This window comes from Crocodylus porosus, unplaced genomic scaffold (assembly GCF_001723895.1).
Source record: "Crocodylus porosus isolate Cpor-Errol unplaced genomic scaffold, CroPor_comp1, whole genome shotgun sequence".
NCBI lineage: Eukaryota > Metazoa > Chordata > Crocodylia > Crocodylidae > Crocodylus > Crocodylus porosus.
The window spans coordinates 7966467-7984279 of NW_017728913.1; the positions used below are offsets into that span (position 1 = coordinate 7966467).

At 40.4% G+C, this 17813-nt stretch overlaps 1 protein-coding gene across 3 annotated transcripts in view; it reads right to left on the reverse strand.

Annotated features, from left to right (window-relative positions):
- NR3C2 (nuclear receptor subfamily 3 group C member 2) overlaps positions 1-17813 on the reverse strand; it is a 315216-nt gene that overhangs the window by 9204 nt on the left and 288199 nt on the right. For all 3 annotated transcript variants that reach the window (XM_019534451.1, XM_019534450.1, XM_019534449.1), the window contains exon 8: positions 13745-13902. In XM_019534451.1, the coding sequence (XP_019389996.1) occupies positions 13745-13902 (158 nt within the window). The remainder of the gene's footprint in view (positions 1-13744; positions 13903-17813) is intronic.

Below are 17813 nucleotides of genomic sequence, written 5' to 3' on the forward strand. Positions count from 1 at the left end.
AAGGCCCCAGCAGTGGGGGAGGGAGCGGGGCTGGGGCAGAGGCAGGGGCTGCCCAGCCAAGCAGGGGCATGGGTATGGGGAACGGCCCCAGCCCACAGCAGCAGCCCACCCCATGCAAACCTGGGACACAGGTCCCCATGCTCATAGGTGACACATAGGAGGGGCACGGGGGGGTGCACATGCCCTCACTGACCAGGGAGTGGGGAGTGCTGGCAGGTGCCCCCCCCCGAGAAGCACTGGTTGGCAATTGGTCACTGAGGGACACCCTCTTCCTGGTCAGCGATCAGCTAGCCGCTGTTGCCACCCCAGAGCCAGGAGGCACCAGTCACCCGTGCCCATGCCCTGCCAGGGGAGCACATAGCAACGGGAGCCTGTCCTCATGTGGCTCCATCCCCCATTCTGCCTCAGATGAACAGCCTCTGCCCCAGCCCCACTTCCTCCCCCACTGCTGGGCCAGCCCACACCACCCTACATGCAGATTCAGGGACACCCCCTCCCAGGGTGCATGCAGTGGTGGGAGTTGCTCCACCCTCCCCACACTTCTTGGATGAGCTGCTCACAGCTTCATCTCATGCTCTGCCCTGGCTGTGCACCGCCTGCCCCGGCTGTGCAGCGCCTGCCCCTGCCCCAGCCCCAGCTCCAGACCCACTCCTTCCCTCACTGCAGGGGCCTCAGTCTGCCTCTTCCCCCCTACTTAAAAACAAGAAAAAATATAAAGGGGTACAAGAGCTGAAACAGAGAGAAGGGGTACACTTGTTTAAAAAGGTTAAAAACCCTTGGAGTAACTGATATGCCATAAGTTCACATTCTAGCTTCCACTGAAGTACCAGTTTGTGTTGAATAAGCTACCTTGTGTTAAAAGTATCTACACAGGGCATTACAGCATAATATAAGTATGCACTTTAGCTTACTTCCCCATAAAGGCCAGCTCTTACAAACACCGACTCCTAAATACAGTCCACACTATAGGTTACATGACAATTGCTTTTTTTCCCCCGAGCATGTTTTCAGGTTACCATGCGTTTCTTCATAAATGAATGCCCTTTTATTCTACATTTATTTTTGATGGGATAGATTTATTTAATTTCTACTTGTGTTTTATACTTTGCTGTGTTACAAGCCTCATTCTAGATCCCAGCTCCTCCTCCTTGTGAGGAAAGTCTATTATATATCTGAAAGGCACATAGCAGAGTGACACAATAGAAGAGAAGAAAGGAGGGTTTAAAGATAAAAAGGATAATTAGGAGATTGCCAAACAGAAAAAGGTCTAATAAAAGGGTTGAATTTTGAAATGCATCAGCATGTTTCTGTGTATAAAAGCATGAGCTCTTTCTAATCCTGTTTTCAATCTTTCCACAACTGTTCCTGCAAATGCATAAGAAATTCAGAGAAGGACAACACTTTACCAACACAAGCTTACAATATATGGGACCCTTCAAAAACAAGTAATGTCTTGCAATGCTTAATATAGTCATGCATTATTTATATTACATCACAGTAGGAGGGAAAAGCTGATAGGGAATACATTAGCTCTATAGCTTAAAATAAGTCCAAATCATGTTAGGTCATCCTGATATATAATAATGTGATATACTATAAAAACACAGAGAAAGACTAAGATAGCAGGTGGGTATGATGTGTCTCTATTTCTATGCTGCTGTTCAACACTTTCAAAAAATGGAAGAAAGCTGTGTAACTAAGTAGTGTAAAGAAAACACACTAACATTAAACCTAAAAACCAAAGACATGAGAAGATAAGGCAATTATACCTACGTACTGTAACTACCCTGCTTTCACCTCCACCACTACAACACAACAAAACTAGGGTAAGAGACCTCATCTTACAACATAGGCTCAGAGCTGGTAAGAGTGCTGCATTTCAACAATCCCCAGGCATATCTGTTAGAGCAGTTACAGCTATGGAGCACTTGCTATGTTATTTAGTGGTTATGCTAGTTGTGAGATTTATAACCATGAAGAAGAGTTGCAAATATAAACTTTCTCTAACTTCATTTTTCATGTCTTTGCTTTTTAAGCTTTAGTATTAGGTAAGTTTCTGCTCTGACCAGCCTTAACTGAAACAATACATCATCTTGTTTATATGTGTATAGTTTAATTGTGGGACCAACTTAAAATACAGCATTTCTTTAATACTAAAGGCATGATTAATGACATGCTGGCTTATAAAGTTGTTCAGCATTACTAAGAGAAGTATGCAAATTAGAGTGGAGGAAATATTAGTGCCACATATAGAAGCTGATCTTGTTTAATGCAAGAATTTCATGGGGTGATCAAAGTTTCTTCCAATCTTAGCATCTGTGATTCTAAGTAATGCTGGCCTGCCCTATTCAACCCAAGTGTTTAACTTGTATGTATTAATACAAGTATAAAAATGTGAAAATGCATCATTAGATCGACCAAGCTATTTACATTTGCAAACATCTCAACAATACCTTACTGTGATTTAAAAAGTGACCAGATGCTTCTCCATTTCATAGCTTTGTATTTTTTTTTTTTTTTAGTTTCATAAATTTCATAGACATTTGGGCTGGAAGGGACCCCAGAGGATCAGCGAGTCCAGCCCCCTGCCCTAGGGGCAGGAAGTCAGCAGGGATTACAGGATCCCAGCAAGATAAGCATCCAAATGTGTTTTGAAGGCATTCAAAGTGGGTGCTTGAACCACCTCTGGCGGCAGTCTCTTTCAAACCTTGGGGGCTCGGATAGTGAAGAAGTTCTTTCTTATGTCCAGCCTGAACCGATCACAGTGGAGCTGGTGACCGTTTGAGCTTCTCATCACTTGGGGGGCTCTGGTGAACACTCGTTCCCCCAGATCCTGGTGAGCACCCTGATACATTTACAGGTGGCCACCAGATCACTCCTGAGCCTGCGCTTTTCCAGGCTGAAGGGTCACACGGCTCTCAGCCTCTCATCATAAGGTCTGTTTTCCTGACCTCTGATCATGTACGTGCCTCTCCTCTACACCCTCTCAAGCTTCTCCACATCCTTTTTGAATTGTGGAGCCCAAAACTGGACACAGTACTCCAGCTGCAGCCTCACCAAGGCCAAGTACAGTGGGAGAATGACGTCCCAGGATCTGCTTGAGATTAGTTAGGTGACTGGAGAGGGGGAAAATATTGGCCATAGGGAGTGGGGTACTAGAACATGGGCACAAATCCCAGAGGTGAGTGGGACTAGCTGAGCAAGGAGAATCGTAGAAATTAGGGTTGGAAGGGCCTGCAGGTGGACATGTAGTCCAACCCCCTGACCACGAAGAGACAGGTGAGGAGTACAGACTGAAACAGGGGCTGGGTTAGCAACAACAGACCTAGGACAAGATACAGGGGGAGGCTTGTGGGGGAAGAGAAGCAGGACTGACCAAACGATACATTTGTGTAGGACAGATAGGGTCAAGCTTGTGTAAAATGAACAGAAAAGTCTGCCAGCTACAGCAAAATTCGACCGAGTACTGGGATGGAGCCCTACATTCCTTAGTTTCACCGCTCCTCTACTTCGAGTCAATATTTGAGAACCTCCCATCCTCTCCAGCAAAGTGTGCGTGCCATTCCCTGGAGTGCTGGTGCACCTAAAAGAAGAGAATTTACTATTGCTATTAGTTATTCTGTTAGGACAAACTTCAAAGACCTGTACTGGATCTAAGGTTGTGATACTGATGAAGAAACAGGTAGATGTACCTGACTCTATATGATATAATATCTGGGGGTTTTGTATTAGTTTCCTTTTTTTTTTTTTTTTTTGGAAAAGAAAAACAAGCCCTGCAAAACCTTTCAAACAAAACTGTTTGAAGAAAACTATTAAAGTTGCAAAACGCAGTACATATACATTATAATATAGTCTTTAATAACTTTCAGTCTTTAAATAAGTGGATCCTATCTTTTTCCTGGGGCTCCTGCCTTATTCAAACACTAAACTTGCTCACAGGGTTTAACATAGCTCTTCAGTAAAGGAGACTAAAGTGTTTGTAAGCTCCCTGCCTCATTTGTCGCAGAAATGGGAAGGTGTCCAGTGAATTAAATAGGGAACAGCAGGAATACAAAGAAGGGTCTCAAGCAGTTGAATGCTGCTCTAGAGAGAATCCTGCCTGTGTCAGAGTTCCTGTATGATGCTAAACAAATAATATAAACCAGACTTTAGAGGTGGTTTGGTAATGGCATGCTCCAGATTTCCTCTGAACCTGATGGCAAAAGCTCTAAGCGCCCTTGTAGTACTTCAATATATGCAGTGCTATATGCTAAGCTCCCAGGAAAAAAATCAGGTCCTCAGTGTCCCAAATTGGGCACCCAACATTAACGGACAATTGGACTTTAATTTCTTATGCTTCAGCTCTCCATCTGTAGAAATGGAGAGCCAGCCAGAAATATTCTGATTAAATACTTTCTTGTCGGAATTTGCCAGTTCATTGACAGTAAAGCATTCTGTGCATGACGAAGTTCCAAAAGGACCTTTTCTCTGTCCAGCTCCAAGCAGCATCCCTCTTCACCTCAAAGAGGCCTTGAAAAGATGTATTGTTCGTGAAACCTTGCAATACGACGTGCAAATAACACACAAAAACTGATGAGGAAAGTAATAGTTCTACCTTCACCATAAGGTTCGAATACAGTGTGGTGCATACAGTCTACACTCACTGAACAATGCAAGGGAAAACAAAATAGTGATTAGATGTTCATTAAGTGTTCACCATGTGCACTGAATAAGAGAGTGGTCTTGAGAAAAAACACAAACAGGATATAATCATGCAATTAAAGAGTATATAATTATGAACTGTATGATAATTATATAGAAAAAAAATTGAGGTTGCACAGGCAGTCATAAAATCTGGAATTTCTTCACTTTTGAGTGTTTGATTTTGCAACCTTAAGGTTCTTTTGACACGACTTTTGATGTTATATGCAATCTTATACCTAGTTAGTCTAGGATTTTTAGTCATATGTAAATTGGGCTTTATAAAGGTAAGTGAAAAGGCTATCCTCATATAATGGTATAAGCAAAGAGTTGAGTTTTAATGTCGAATGTAAAACAGTTTAATAATATTAAGCTGCTTTAACAAGTCAAAACTACTAGGAAATCAAAGCTGAAATTCTTGCTGCCTGACTCATGCCAAATTGCCTTTGTTCCTGTTTTTAGCTGTGCTGTGTTTTAACTTTAGCCACCATATGTTTTGTCTGTCTATAGCACTGGTGAAATATTAAAGTTAGCATGAAAGAGATGCAGCCAGAGACAGTAAATTGTAAATAAAGGGTAGGGGGATTGAGGCATGTTGAGGACATAATAAAGGTTAATAGGAGTACGAAAAAAGAAGGTTATGACAGAAAACAAAATTATGTAACAAGGAGTGGGAAAGAAGAACAACTAGGAGGGGCACCCCTCTCAAATATCCTGCAGCCAGAAGGATAACTCATGTCTTCAAGTTAGTACCTAAACACAGAAACTATAAAGGGCTTAGTATAGAATTACACACAATGTCTACATTAAAACAATATTAAGCCTAGGTAATCTCAGTTCTACCCCTTTGTGTATATACAATGTGGTAGTCTTTAATTACATTATTTTATCCTATTTTTGCCACAGGGCCTTGCCTGTTGGTAAGTAGGCTGGATGCACAAAGGGGGAGAATTAAGGTTGCATAAGCAAGAATGTGCGTGGGATCTCCTAACTTCTGAGTTCTTGTTTTTGCAATTTAGATGAGGTTTTGTATTTGTAATATGTGTGTATGCGTGTACACAAGCATACATATATGTATTATACACACACACACACACACACACACACACACACACAACACTGAGATACATTAGCTCAGATTAATCCTACCCAGTGTAGAAGAGAATGTCTTCTGCTGTAACTTAACACATTGAGGAGCTGGAGGCACAGGCCAAGGAAGCTCCTTTCTACAATACTCGGTTTCTAACAAATTGTAATATCAATGATAGTACCTGATATTCAGTTGGCATATGGAAACCTAGAGGTCGCCAAATTAAAATAAGGGAATGTGAGCTATTCACCTTTTTACTCTTCACTTCTCCATTTGGTCCATATTTTTTTTTCACTCTAGTATCTTAAATATGCTACAGATTTCCCTCACCTTCCCCAAATGTACTGCTAAAACCAAAACTCTCTGTGCTTAGAAGCTGTAACTATGTTTTATCCTTTGGAATATTTTTCTCCATTTTAAACTTTGAAATCAAGGGGGGAAAATGGAAACGCTGATGCCATTTTGTCAGAAGCAGGAATGAAAGAATGGTATAATTAAGTGGTGTGAATGAAGGCACCACTGATTTCACAAATAGAAAAAAGCAAAATATTGGACAGAAATTTATTTATTTTTAAAGCCATTACTTGTTTAATTGTGTATTATTCTTTAAAAGAGTTACTTGCCTAGCTGAAAGCATAATGAACAATTTCCATTTTTTCGAGCATTTATATTCATCCTGGTTTTGTCAGAATAAAAATAGGAGATCACGCCTACCAATTAATAGATAAAGTTTAGTTCACTTCGATGGACTGCTTTAAATGTGGCTTTGTGTCTTTAACTGTGTGACACACCTCCCTCCCCAAAATAAATAAATAAATGAAAGGCACCAAGGTCATGGGTTACAAAGACACAAGTCAGAGTCTTTACTTCTGTCTCACCTGAACCACAAATGTATGTGAAAGTGTCCGCTGTCGCAATGAACTGATGGTACAGGTTCTTAGCAATGATTTTGGTAATATATTCTTCCTTTACCATATCAATCATTAATGACCAATGGCCCTCTCCTCCATAACTAAACAGGAAACGTACTGTATAGAAAACATGGTTTAAATATTTTAAAGACTAGAGTGGATTTGGAAAAACTGACTAAGAGTCCTATGTAATGAGTCTGCATTTGCTTTCTGTATTTAAGGCCTGCGATGAACTGTAATGATTACTCCCCAATAAATTAACTTTATTTACCATCATTTTGAAACAGACCCTTTTTGCTTGTATTACTTACTCTTCATATTCAGAAAAATGAATATCTGTCCATCAAGAGAAGTCACTAAAGTCAGCACTGTTCTAGAGAATCTCAAGCATGTCTAGTATTTCTGAGGTGGAGAGTCACTTAGATTTCAGTAGACTATCCTCACCACACCCTTGTACATCCGGAAGCAGCAAAAGCTGCCCTACGTAGCAAAAGAGCCCTTTCTACGTAGTCATAGAGAAGTAGGGCTGGATGAGACCTCCAGAAGCTATCTAGTCCAACTCCCTTCCTGAGGCAGGATTATCCCTATTCAAATAATCTCATACAACCATAATCTAAACTCTACATAAGACTACCCTCAATCCTGATGCAGCACTAATACCCTAACCTGCCACAGGTAAAGCAGAGGAAACATGGCAGCCAATATCCTGCTTCTATAATATGTTGTCAACATACACTCAAGAGGGCCATGCCTCCCACTACAAAGGAAGGCAAAAATCCCAACAGCCCATACCAATCTTACCACAGGGTAAAATTCCTTCCTGACTCCAAATATGGTGATCGGTCTAACCCTGAGAGAAGGGGCAAGATCTTCTAGCCAGGAACTTCCAGCTTTGGTCCCAGCAGGAACACTGGCATACCCCCACTCGAAGTCCTCAGCCATGCCTGTAGCCAACACCCAAAGCCTCTGGGAAGGCTTAAAAACACCTTGACACATATAGCAGAAAAAGAGCATCAGCACTTTAGTTTGTCAAACTAGGTCTTTGACCTAAAATTCTTCCCTAAATTCTGAATTACCACGAAACATTACAGTGACACTACAGTAACAATGTCCCGTCTTCAAATTTTCCCAGAATATCATGATGATTATGACTACTATCACATTAAGGCAGTGTTGGGGTAAAAGTGCTGAATAATTTTTCTTGATTAGTTACATGAGTGACACATGCAAAGGCTCAGTGTTTTCCTGAAAAGTATCTTTTTCCTTGTGGACTCTTCAAGTCTTGTATTGTGTACCATCCAACATCTGAAGCCTGCACAGATTGAACCAATAAACAAGGGAACACACATTCACTTTTGATTTTGTAAATGCAGCCTCATGCCTGCAGTGGCCCAGGCTAGAAGCTGAAGGTTGCTCAAGAATGCTTCCCTGCTTAGCTGCAGCAGACAGCTTTGGCCAAGGCTAGCCAACCCAGCCTGAGAAGGGGGTTTGTAGGGGAGGTGCAAAGCATCCTGAGATGCTTGGGGACTGTGAGTTAACTTGAATCTGGAGGGGACTTGGGACAGAGGTTCAATAAACCCATTTAACTTGAATTGGTTAAGTCTGATACTATATCCATCCAGTTTCTTAAACTGGTTTTGGTGATTCTGAAAGTGGTTTATGTGCACTGAACTTCTCTTGCATTGCAGATTTGAATTGTTTTCCAATCGCTTATACCGGTTTCTGTCCCTAGCCTTAAGGAACTTTTGTTATGTATACACTGCACTCTGAAGATCCTTTGAGGATCTGTGTTGCTTTTTCGAATATCAGCTTTTCTCAGGGAGTCAAATCCTGTTTCTGATGATCTCTGTTTATGGAAAGATTAACCTTGGCTGTAATCTAAAGTTTTACCTTAAGCAACCTTAAAAAATAATTATAAAATGATATTTAAACAGTTTATTTTTGTTTGGCAGAAAACATCAGCAAGCAAATGACAGCGTGTAATACTCTGCCTTGCCATGCCAAGGGGTAGGTTCATATTAGAGATTAATGTCATGGCATTGATACAAAAGCCCTCTAAACTGAAAGTCTTTTTAATATCTGCTTGAAACTGAACTCAACTTTTGTTCTGTGCTAGCTATATATCAAATGCCTTATATGAAACAAAGATTGTCTCGCAAGATACAAGCCTTGCTGCCAAAGCCAACAGGAGATGTCAAGGAGGGTCCAAATGAAGTTTTTTCAATACCACGTGTAACTACATCTGTTTCTAATGTTCCTGCTTGCCACTCATTTGATCACGTAATGCAGTTTGCTTAGAAGCTCATATTGTATACATCTCTCTCCAAAAGCCCCTTGGTCATTCAGGATTATAAGAGTGAACTGTTTACCTCTTTGATTAAGAGAAGGGATCAAGTGCCCTCACTAAATTGTGGCCTTCAACGACAACAAAAAGTGGTGGTTAATGAAAATATTAATATGTGCTTTCCAAAGTGAGAAAAGTAGAAATAAAATCCTAGCTGGAAGTAAATGAGGATGACCTGTATTGGTCCCCACAATTACACATAAAAGAGATGTGCAACTCAGGTTTGTCTAGATGGATGTGCGTAGTTTCCCCTGAGTAGTTGTACTCTAACAATCAACTGACAATGCAATAGCTACCTGCACCCTGCATGCCCTGGGGTACTAGAGGGTATAGTGTAGTGGGGTCTACACAGATGGCTGGCACTGACAACAGTATAAATCATTGCTTCCACACAGTGGGGCTCTTGCATTGTGCCAGTGCAGGTCATTTCAATGCACAGCAATTGAGCTTAGTGCGAACTAAACCCCAATGTGCAGACGAGGCACTGCTCTGCATGCGAGCGTCTATGTGAGTGTGTGTTTCTATATTCGGACCAGCTGCTCAGGACTAGCTTTGTTTTCTAGCTCTGAAATTTTGTTATAAGTGCTTAGAGGTTTTAGGAATCATTACTGAAAGTTGCTGATATTTTCAAATACTTAACTGCCTACCTACTCTTCTTGAGAATTCCTGTTTTCCTCACCTCGACACTTTTCTGCCTGCACAGATGCTCACCATGTGGATGAATTACTGAATGCACTGAGCAGTGTAAAACCATCTCATTTGCTTTTGATGCTATGCATTTTACATAAACCAAATGCAACTCAATTCTGTATTCAAATGTGCCTTATTTTTACATAGTTTTTAAAATATTTAAAAACAAAGTTCATAAAAATAAAAAAAAAACCATGAAGGTGCAAAGAAATGACATCATGTCATTGAATGATGCTACACCCTGGTAAAAGAAACTCCACAAATGATGATACACTGTTTTGCTCTAATGAAAAAAGCTGGAGGCAGCAGCAAGACTCAATAACAGTGAATTCTAGAGAGCTCCCTTCAGGGTTGTGCTGTAAATACCTATGCTGTATCTGCAATAGGGATATAAACATGGGACTTCAGCTGTGGTTGGACCCCTCAAGATGGGTAGTCTGATCCTTTAAAATTACACAGAATGCAGGTTAAAAATATATACTGGTGACAGTTGAAAACTGTTGACCTATACAGGAATTTAGCAAAAAGCTGCATTTACATTTTCATTTTTAGAGCTAAGATATTCTGCAGTACTAGGGGAAAAGACTAAACTTATTCTGATGTGTTTTCATCTATATGAATAAATAATTTCCCCAGTTTCAATACTGATATTATGCTGTTTCTGACCTTTTTTGGCTAATACAGATCATTGGAAACAATAACATGAATTTTGAAGAGAAAAATGAACAAAGTTCCTTGTCTGGTAAGTCCCAAAAGAAATCACTGCTGTAAAGACAGTTTAATGTTTTAAAGACAATACCAACAGCAGGACTTCCTTTAAAAATCCTTTATTAACCTGTTAATATGCAAACAGAATATATTATAATACAAGTGGCTTTATCAGTTCCATCCCTTATTAATAATTAAATAACACCATGGTATTCCAAATTAATGGATCCTACCATAGTTGATTCAGGATTTTGGCCGATTTCTGTACAACACTGCTGTATTTCTACATAGGTGTGGATTTTGTGTCAGTCAATAACCCCTATCCACACAATTCTTCTTATTTTAAAAATACAGAATGGATAGATGAAACACTGAGGGTGCAAGGTACTTTACTGCACATTAGATTAATCTAATGCACAATAAAGTATCCCTGTCTACATGAGTGCATCAATTACTGTGCATTAAATTAGATTAATGTGCCATTTGCTAGTACCAATACATACAGGTACTAGAGAAATGGCACATTAATTAATGCACCGAAGCACATGTGTAGATCCTGACTGGGAGCACTTTGTTCCTGGCCAGCACAGGCAGCGGGGGGCCACAACTGCTGCCCAGATAAGCCCCAAACTCTGCAGGGCAGGTGAAGGTGTCCTGCACCTGGGACAGCTCCCTCCACCCAGATTGCCTCCCAGGGGAACCTGGATCTCACCCTGGCAGAGGGCAGCCCTGGACTGAAATGTTCCCATTAGAAGCATATTTGTTTCAGATGGGCACACGTTCAGATGTGTGCCCAGGTGCATTTTAATGTGCCTGAATTTTCTGCGCAGAAATTTCAGGCACATTAATTGCAAGTGCAGATGCCCCCAAAATGTATGTTTCAGAAGAAAGAATTATGTACCTTCCAATCCAATGGACTAGAAATATTTTAATATATTGGAGACACATGTTAACTTCCCTTAAGATTCATTTGTGAACCTTATAAATGACTGACTTGTATCACCCAATCTCCTGCCTCTTCAACAAACAGTAAACCTTCCCTCACTGGCAAGAAATAAGTGAAAACTGATCTCTAAAGAATGAGCTATTACTGCAGTACTAATAATACTCTCTGCCTCCCACTAAGATTTTCAATGTTTTAATGAACAACAGAACAATATTTGAAAAATAATTCCATATGTACATTCTGTAAACAGACCTCAGGCTGTCATACAGATTTGACCTGAAGTGCACTGTACTGTATTGCCTCCACAAAAACAAAAGCCAAGCAAGTACAAAGAGGTACATTTATATGCAGACTCTGAAAGCTTGGGCCAAAGATTCTACATGTGCCGTGCAGCACAACTACCCTGCCACATCATAAAGGAGCAAAGGAGTTTGTTTTCCTTTTCTACATAGTTTAACAAAAAGTAATCCTCTTGTAACTGATGGCACCCAAAGACAGACCTTTAGAACAAAATACAGAAGAGGACCCAGGCACTTAATATGTCAGGCTGCTCCACTGTGCTGTAATTACAGCGTTTAGGAACAGACTCGATTAATTGAGTCTGTTGGAGCGTGGTAATTACCGTGCTCCAGCAGCCTCCTGCATCTCGTGTATCAGCATCCCCACACTTCAAAATGGTGGCGGGAAAGCTTGAATTAAATCCCGAATGAGCTTCAGTTTAAGTGCCCCCACCACCATTTTGAAGTGCAGGCATGCTGATATACAAGATGCTGCAGTGGTTTAATTAGGGCAGTTCTTGGAGCTGTTCTATTTAATGCACTCCCTCCTCCCAGAGCACATATAAAAGTGCCCTTTGAGCTGGTTTTTTTGGAAAATGTAGACGCCCAAATCCAATAGTGGAGTAAAACAAATCTATCTTTCTACTAACGCATAATCCTGGAGGAACCTCTATTCACTGCTCGATATGACATTTCTCTGGGTGCCTAGTGTTCTGCTTCTAGATGTCAGGCAAATCTGTCTCAGTTGGAGAAGCTCTATATCCAGCTCCATTATAAACATGGCTGGAATACAGGAATTAGTGTGTTCTACATTTTTGGACAGGACTAATCTGGTAAGCCTGATACAAACCAACTGTGACAGTGCAGCTAAGAATGCAAGATCCATGGGGATGGAAAGACAGCAAATGAGAAAGGGCATGATTTTGTAGTTTACCAGTTAGGACAGTTACCTGGGACAGGGATGTTTTGGGTTCTGCTCCCTGTTTCCCAGGCTTTTTCTACATTTTATATAATGACTGATAAATGTAAAATACATAATGTTTCTGGGGCAGGGACCAGAACCTAGGACCCACCACTCTTGGGTAACTACTCTAACTGTGAGGCTAGAGCATCATGCTCTCTTTTGCTTGCGGTCTCTCTGGATCCATGGATCATGCATTCTTGGCTAAAGTCTTTGTTAGATGTAGCTCCTAAAAGCATAAAAAATGAGATGGAAGGCTAGAAATAATATTGTAAATGGCATTATAATTCAATAATTACTGTATTTACAAAACTCAGCAAAGATTCAATAACCAAAATATCAGCAATGTTCTTTAATGACACATTTGATTAATGGTTGTAAGAGGTCACATATTTGTTCAACATTAAACGTTTTAGTAACAAGTCAATTTTAAGTTATAAGAGGTGTGACCCTCCAATCTAACACCTTGTGCTGTAAAATGAATTGTGAATGTTTCTCAGGATTTAAGCACTATGGCGCCAGCCTTGCTACCTGGTACAAAAATTATTTACATCAGTGATGGCCAACCTTTTTGGCAGGCTTGCCACAGATCAACCCCAAATCCCTCCCTCAGTTATGCTCTGATCCCCTTCCCCTGCCTGATTAGCTGCCATTCTTTTTGTTTCCTGCCCTATTCTCCCTGCTCAATCTGCTGCTCTGTTTTCTGCTCTCTGCCCTATCTGCCACTGTGCTGCCTGCCCCTGCCTTGCTTTACTGTGTGCCACACATGGAATCTGCCTATGCTGCATGTGATGCATGTGCTTCAGGTTGGCTACCCCTGATTTATACCACTGGTCCAGCTTTGGCCCAGATTTCGTTTCTGTTCTGGTCTGGAAGCACCTTACATAACTGATAGCTCTGTTCAAAATGGCAATTACGGAATGAGCTACTATTTATCATCAAAACAACCTGACCTTTAAAAGTTCTCCCTCTCTCATGTTTTAGTTGCCGTTTTCCCTATATTTGTCTGGAAACCTCTATCTATGTTTTTAAAAAGTTAATTATCTATTGTCTCCCTCTAACATGATGAAAAATTACTAGTTTACCTTACGGGGTTTTTACTTCATACTATAAGCTCCCAAAAGAGTCATACTTACATCATGCATGGAGTCAAGAAGCTTAGTCAGTTGGTAGAATCGTTGCCAACTCTGCCCAGAGTTACTTGGACATTTAGTTACCATCTTCTTCAGTTCTTTAATGTAATTTGCCCTCATTTCTTCAAATGCAGCTTGGCTTTTGAGACCATCTCTGGGAACTGTCATTCAAAAGAAAGGGTCCTATATTAATATTCAGTTAATTGAATGTTCTTTTGCTATGTACATTAAAAATTAAGCTAATTAGTGGCTAGAGGAGATACAAAGTGTCTTTGTGTTATACAGGTTCTGTATTTCACAGAGGTAGAAACACCAGAAGTATTTTCAGACAATGCCAGTACTTCCTCCAGATTTGGGCAGGCATGCTACCATTTTGAAATGCAGCACATGCTTCCTATGCATTGCAGTGCTTTTCATTTTACTAAAGCGCAAAATACAGCAGAAGAGGGCAGAAATCTTAAGCAGCTCAAAGGCATTACATGCCATCACCTGACCAATATACTTTGCTTGAGGGGGGAAATCCACAGTACATAATTGCAATGTCTTTCATACTGTACTTAAATTTTAGCTGTTAGGTATGGAAATACTAAAACAAATTATATGTTTCTTGTGCAATCAAATAGTGTCTGGAAGTTTGGACACAGTGATCATGTGCGTGATATTTGAAAGTAAACAATGCCACCAAGCTATTAATATTAAAAGGGCTCCCCCCGCCCCAAGTAGGCATCCTACTGAAAGATTTGACTAGATATTGTATCTGAGTTTTTCCTCCCATTACCCTTATTCAACATTGCATCTGTCCTACTGAAAGGGGTTGTCTTACACAAAAAGAGTAAAGGCCCAATTCTGGATCATTACATGGCCTAGTTACTAATGTGAGTCAACAAGACTATTTATTCAAGAAGTTCCAAAGCATTTACTGCAGAAATACTGAATTGATTTAGAACCATTTGTAAGATAAGACCTGTAGTCAATCTTGGACTTGTCCCTGGGAAGGTTACCAGCAAGGTTCAGCAATATAATAGGATGTTTCAATACTCATTAAACTAGTTAGGTTCCACTGAGCCACTAAATATAACATCATGGATCTATTAGCTTGGGTCTGAAACAGGAAAACTAAATATTTCACTATACAAGAAGTGACTTTATTTTCTAAAAATAAAATAAGCTAGACAGTCATCTAAAACAAATTGGTTTTGAAAGTGTGTTGACGGCAACTTTACACAGGCTGCCTTCTAGATACCTTCCTCCCTATTTGCAATCCAATGAACCGTCTTTGATCTCACTGTGATCACATGAAAACCTTGTGACCAAAGCCCTTAAGTGGAGAAATGTCAAGAAAGAATTTAGCATGTTTTAGCTGCCTGCAGAAGCAACTACCTGAGGCAAACAAAGTTCTACAACCATGTAATTAGCAAGTACCCTATGAATCATTACCACCATGCATTGAACACCCAGTATGTGAACTCTTGGTTTAGGAAAAATAAAAGAAGCCTAAAGGCAATTATGGCAGTCTGCACACCAACAGGAAACAGATTTTACTCTTTACTACTGGAAACTTAGAGAGTAAAATCTATTTTACTCTTTTCAATTTAAAACCAAATAACAAAAGCAACAGTGGTTTTTAGCCAGAATTGTGATCTCAAGCCAAACTCATTCAAGGTAAAGATTTTGATGTCCACCAAAAAAAATAAAGAAATTATCCCAAGCTATGGCACTAGCATAAAATATAAGGATAATATTTTTTATTTATTACTTATAGAGCCATCTAGATAAAAAGAAAAAATATACCTTTTTATCAAGACTTCTGTATTCCTCATGGTTGTTATAAAATGTGAGTTAAAGCCACCCTCTCTGTGTCTAACACTATTTCTTTTAGTTTACTGCTGTATCTGAAAATTATTATATCATGATCCCAGCTAGATTATAAAAAAGAAAAAAAATACGACCACAAATAAAGAGAACTCAAGCAAAACACCAGATTCTGGAGGCCTGCCCAGTGTTCCCGATTTTACTTATTAAATGCAGCAGCGCTACTGGCAATCTCCCAAATTCTATGGGCTGGGGGAAAGCAAGAAAACAATTGAGATGTAATGTGTGGTTTCCTCCACATGTAAATGGAGTGAAACTTCCTTGATGTGGTCATCATGAAAGTTTCAAAATAAACTGTACACTGCCTGTCATGTGATTCAATTAAAAAAAATGAAATTAAAACAAGCCTGGTATTTTCTATCACAATATACTATTAAGGTAAAGGTATTTAGAATTCTAGATTAAAAAAAACTCTGTGGGCTGCTATTTTCTTCATTTTCTTTTTGTCCTACTTTTGTCCCTTTTAAGGTTGTATCATGCAACATCTGGAACATCCCAAAGCTGCCAATATTTTGGTAAGCTTTCTTGTGACATTAGTGACACATTGTTCATTTAAGACTAAAATAGCTAGTTTAACTGACATAGGTCACTCTTCTCAATCTCAATGAACTCAAACTTATTTTTTAATATTCTGAGGAAAAGGTGAAATAATAAATATTTCTTTTTGCTAAAGAACTATGGCCACCTTACTAGAATTACTTTAAATTTACTTTCTGTTTTTCTACAGGTTATCCCCTTATAGATCCATTTTTATTCTACACTGTCCTAGTTGGTTACTAGAACTGCTAGCATCACTACAGTTTGAGGGGGAAGGTTGGGTATATCCACAAAAGGACTGAATATGATTGGCTGGCAAAAAAAATTGGGATCCTCAAGAAGTCCATTTAGCTGCTGCCTACATCTAGAGATCCTTGAAGTCCTTAAGTACCTAATTTTTCACCAACAGGCAAAACAATTTGAAATATTTTAGTGTTCACTGGAGCCCAAATATCCCCTCTCTCAGTTGAGTGCCTTAGTCATTACTCTTGTATACTCCTAATCTCCCTGGCCCCTGGTTATTTAAATAGTCCACATAAAATAGAAAAGCTTCAACAGAAGGAACTGACAGAGCTGTGTCCCAGGATGCCTTACAGCCTCATGGCTAAAAGTGTTCAGCTGGGAGGCAGGAGATTCAGGCAGAGAAGGGACTTGACCTAGGGTCTCCTACAGGCCATGCCACTGCCACCACTGCTGTTTTGTATGAAGAGGCTGACCTAACCTATAAGCACCTAGCTCTGAGAGTGTACAGGATTGTGGATCCTGCATGAGGACCCATTTTCTCAGTATTTGCTATTAGGTAGCTTAGGCATCCCCCTGCTCAGCAGGCTGGTTTTGTGGATCCTTTTCTTAGGCATATTTATAAGCCTTCTGCAGATAGAAGTTCCACCACCAGACAGCCACTACTTTAGGGAAGTGCATCTTCCCCATCTGCACAGCTCCGCTACATCAGCTGTATCAGCATGGTGCACAGTACAGCCTGGGAGGCACCACTTGTTAAAGGGGTAGCAGCTACTAGCAGAAAAATGTGGACCTATGTGTACTGGAAACCCAGAAATGTTTTCTGGTGGGTTCCCAGCATCAGCAGAAGCTTTCTCTCATCCACAGAGTAGGCACTGCTCTACAAGCAAAAAGAAGGGGCTCTGTTATCACCGAGCATAGATAAACACCTGATTTCTGCTGGCAAAACTATTTGTGTAGATCAAGCCCAAGTCTCTCCCCTTGCATTGTTTATGGAACAAATGCACCTAACTCAGGGCTATAAATTCCACTAGGCCAGTCTGATACTGCAATAATCATTACTGCCCTGTTGTGGGTCACTCCTGAGTGCTCTTCACTACTGCATTTAAGTGAAGTAACTAACATCTCTCACTTACAGTTTGTTCTTGTCCCCAGGGGGAGAATTGGGCTATGCCCCTGTGGAGGAAGGGGTGCAAATAAGAAAGTCTTAGCTTAGGTGCTGAGCTTCACTCCACACACGTCTTGGATAGAGTTCCATTATGGGGACTGTGGGGGGATCCATCATGCTCTTTCAACCAGGCTAAAGAGACCTCTGACTTGTACCTCCTTCTAGTAGCTTATAAGTATCCAAGGAGGATTACTCCGCGCTGGTCCGGTCCTGCAGGGACCAAACCAGGAAAGCCAAGGCTGCAACTGAACTCCA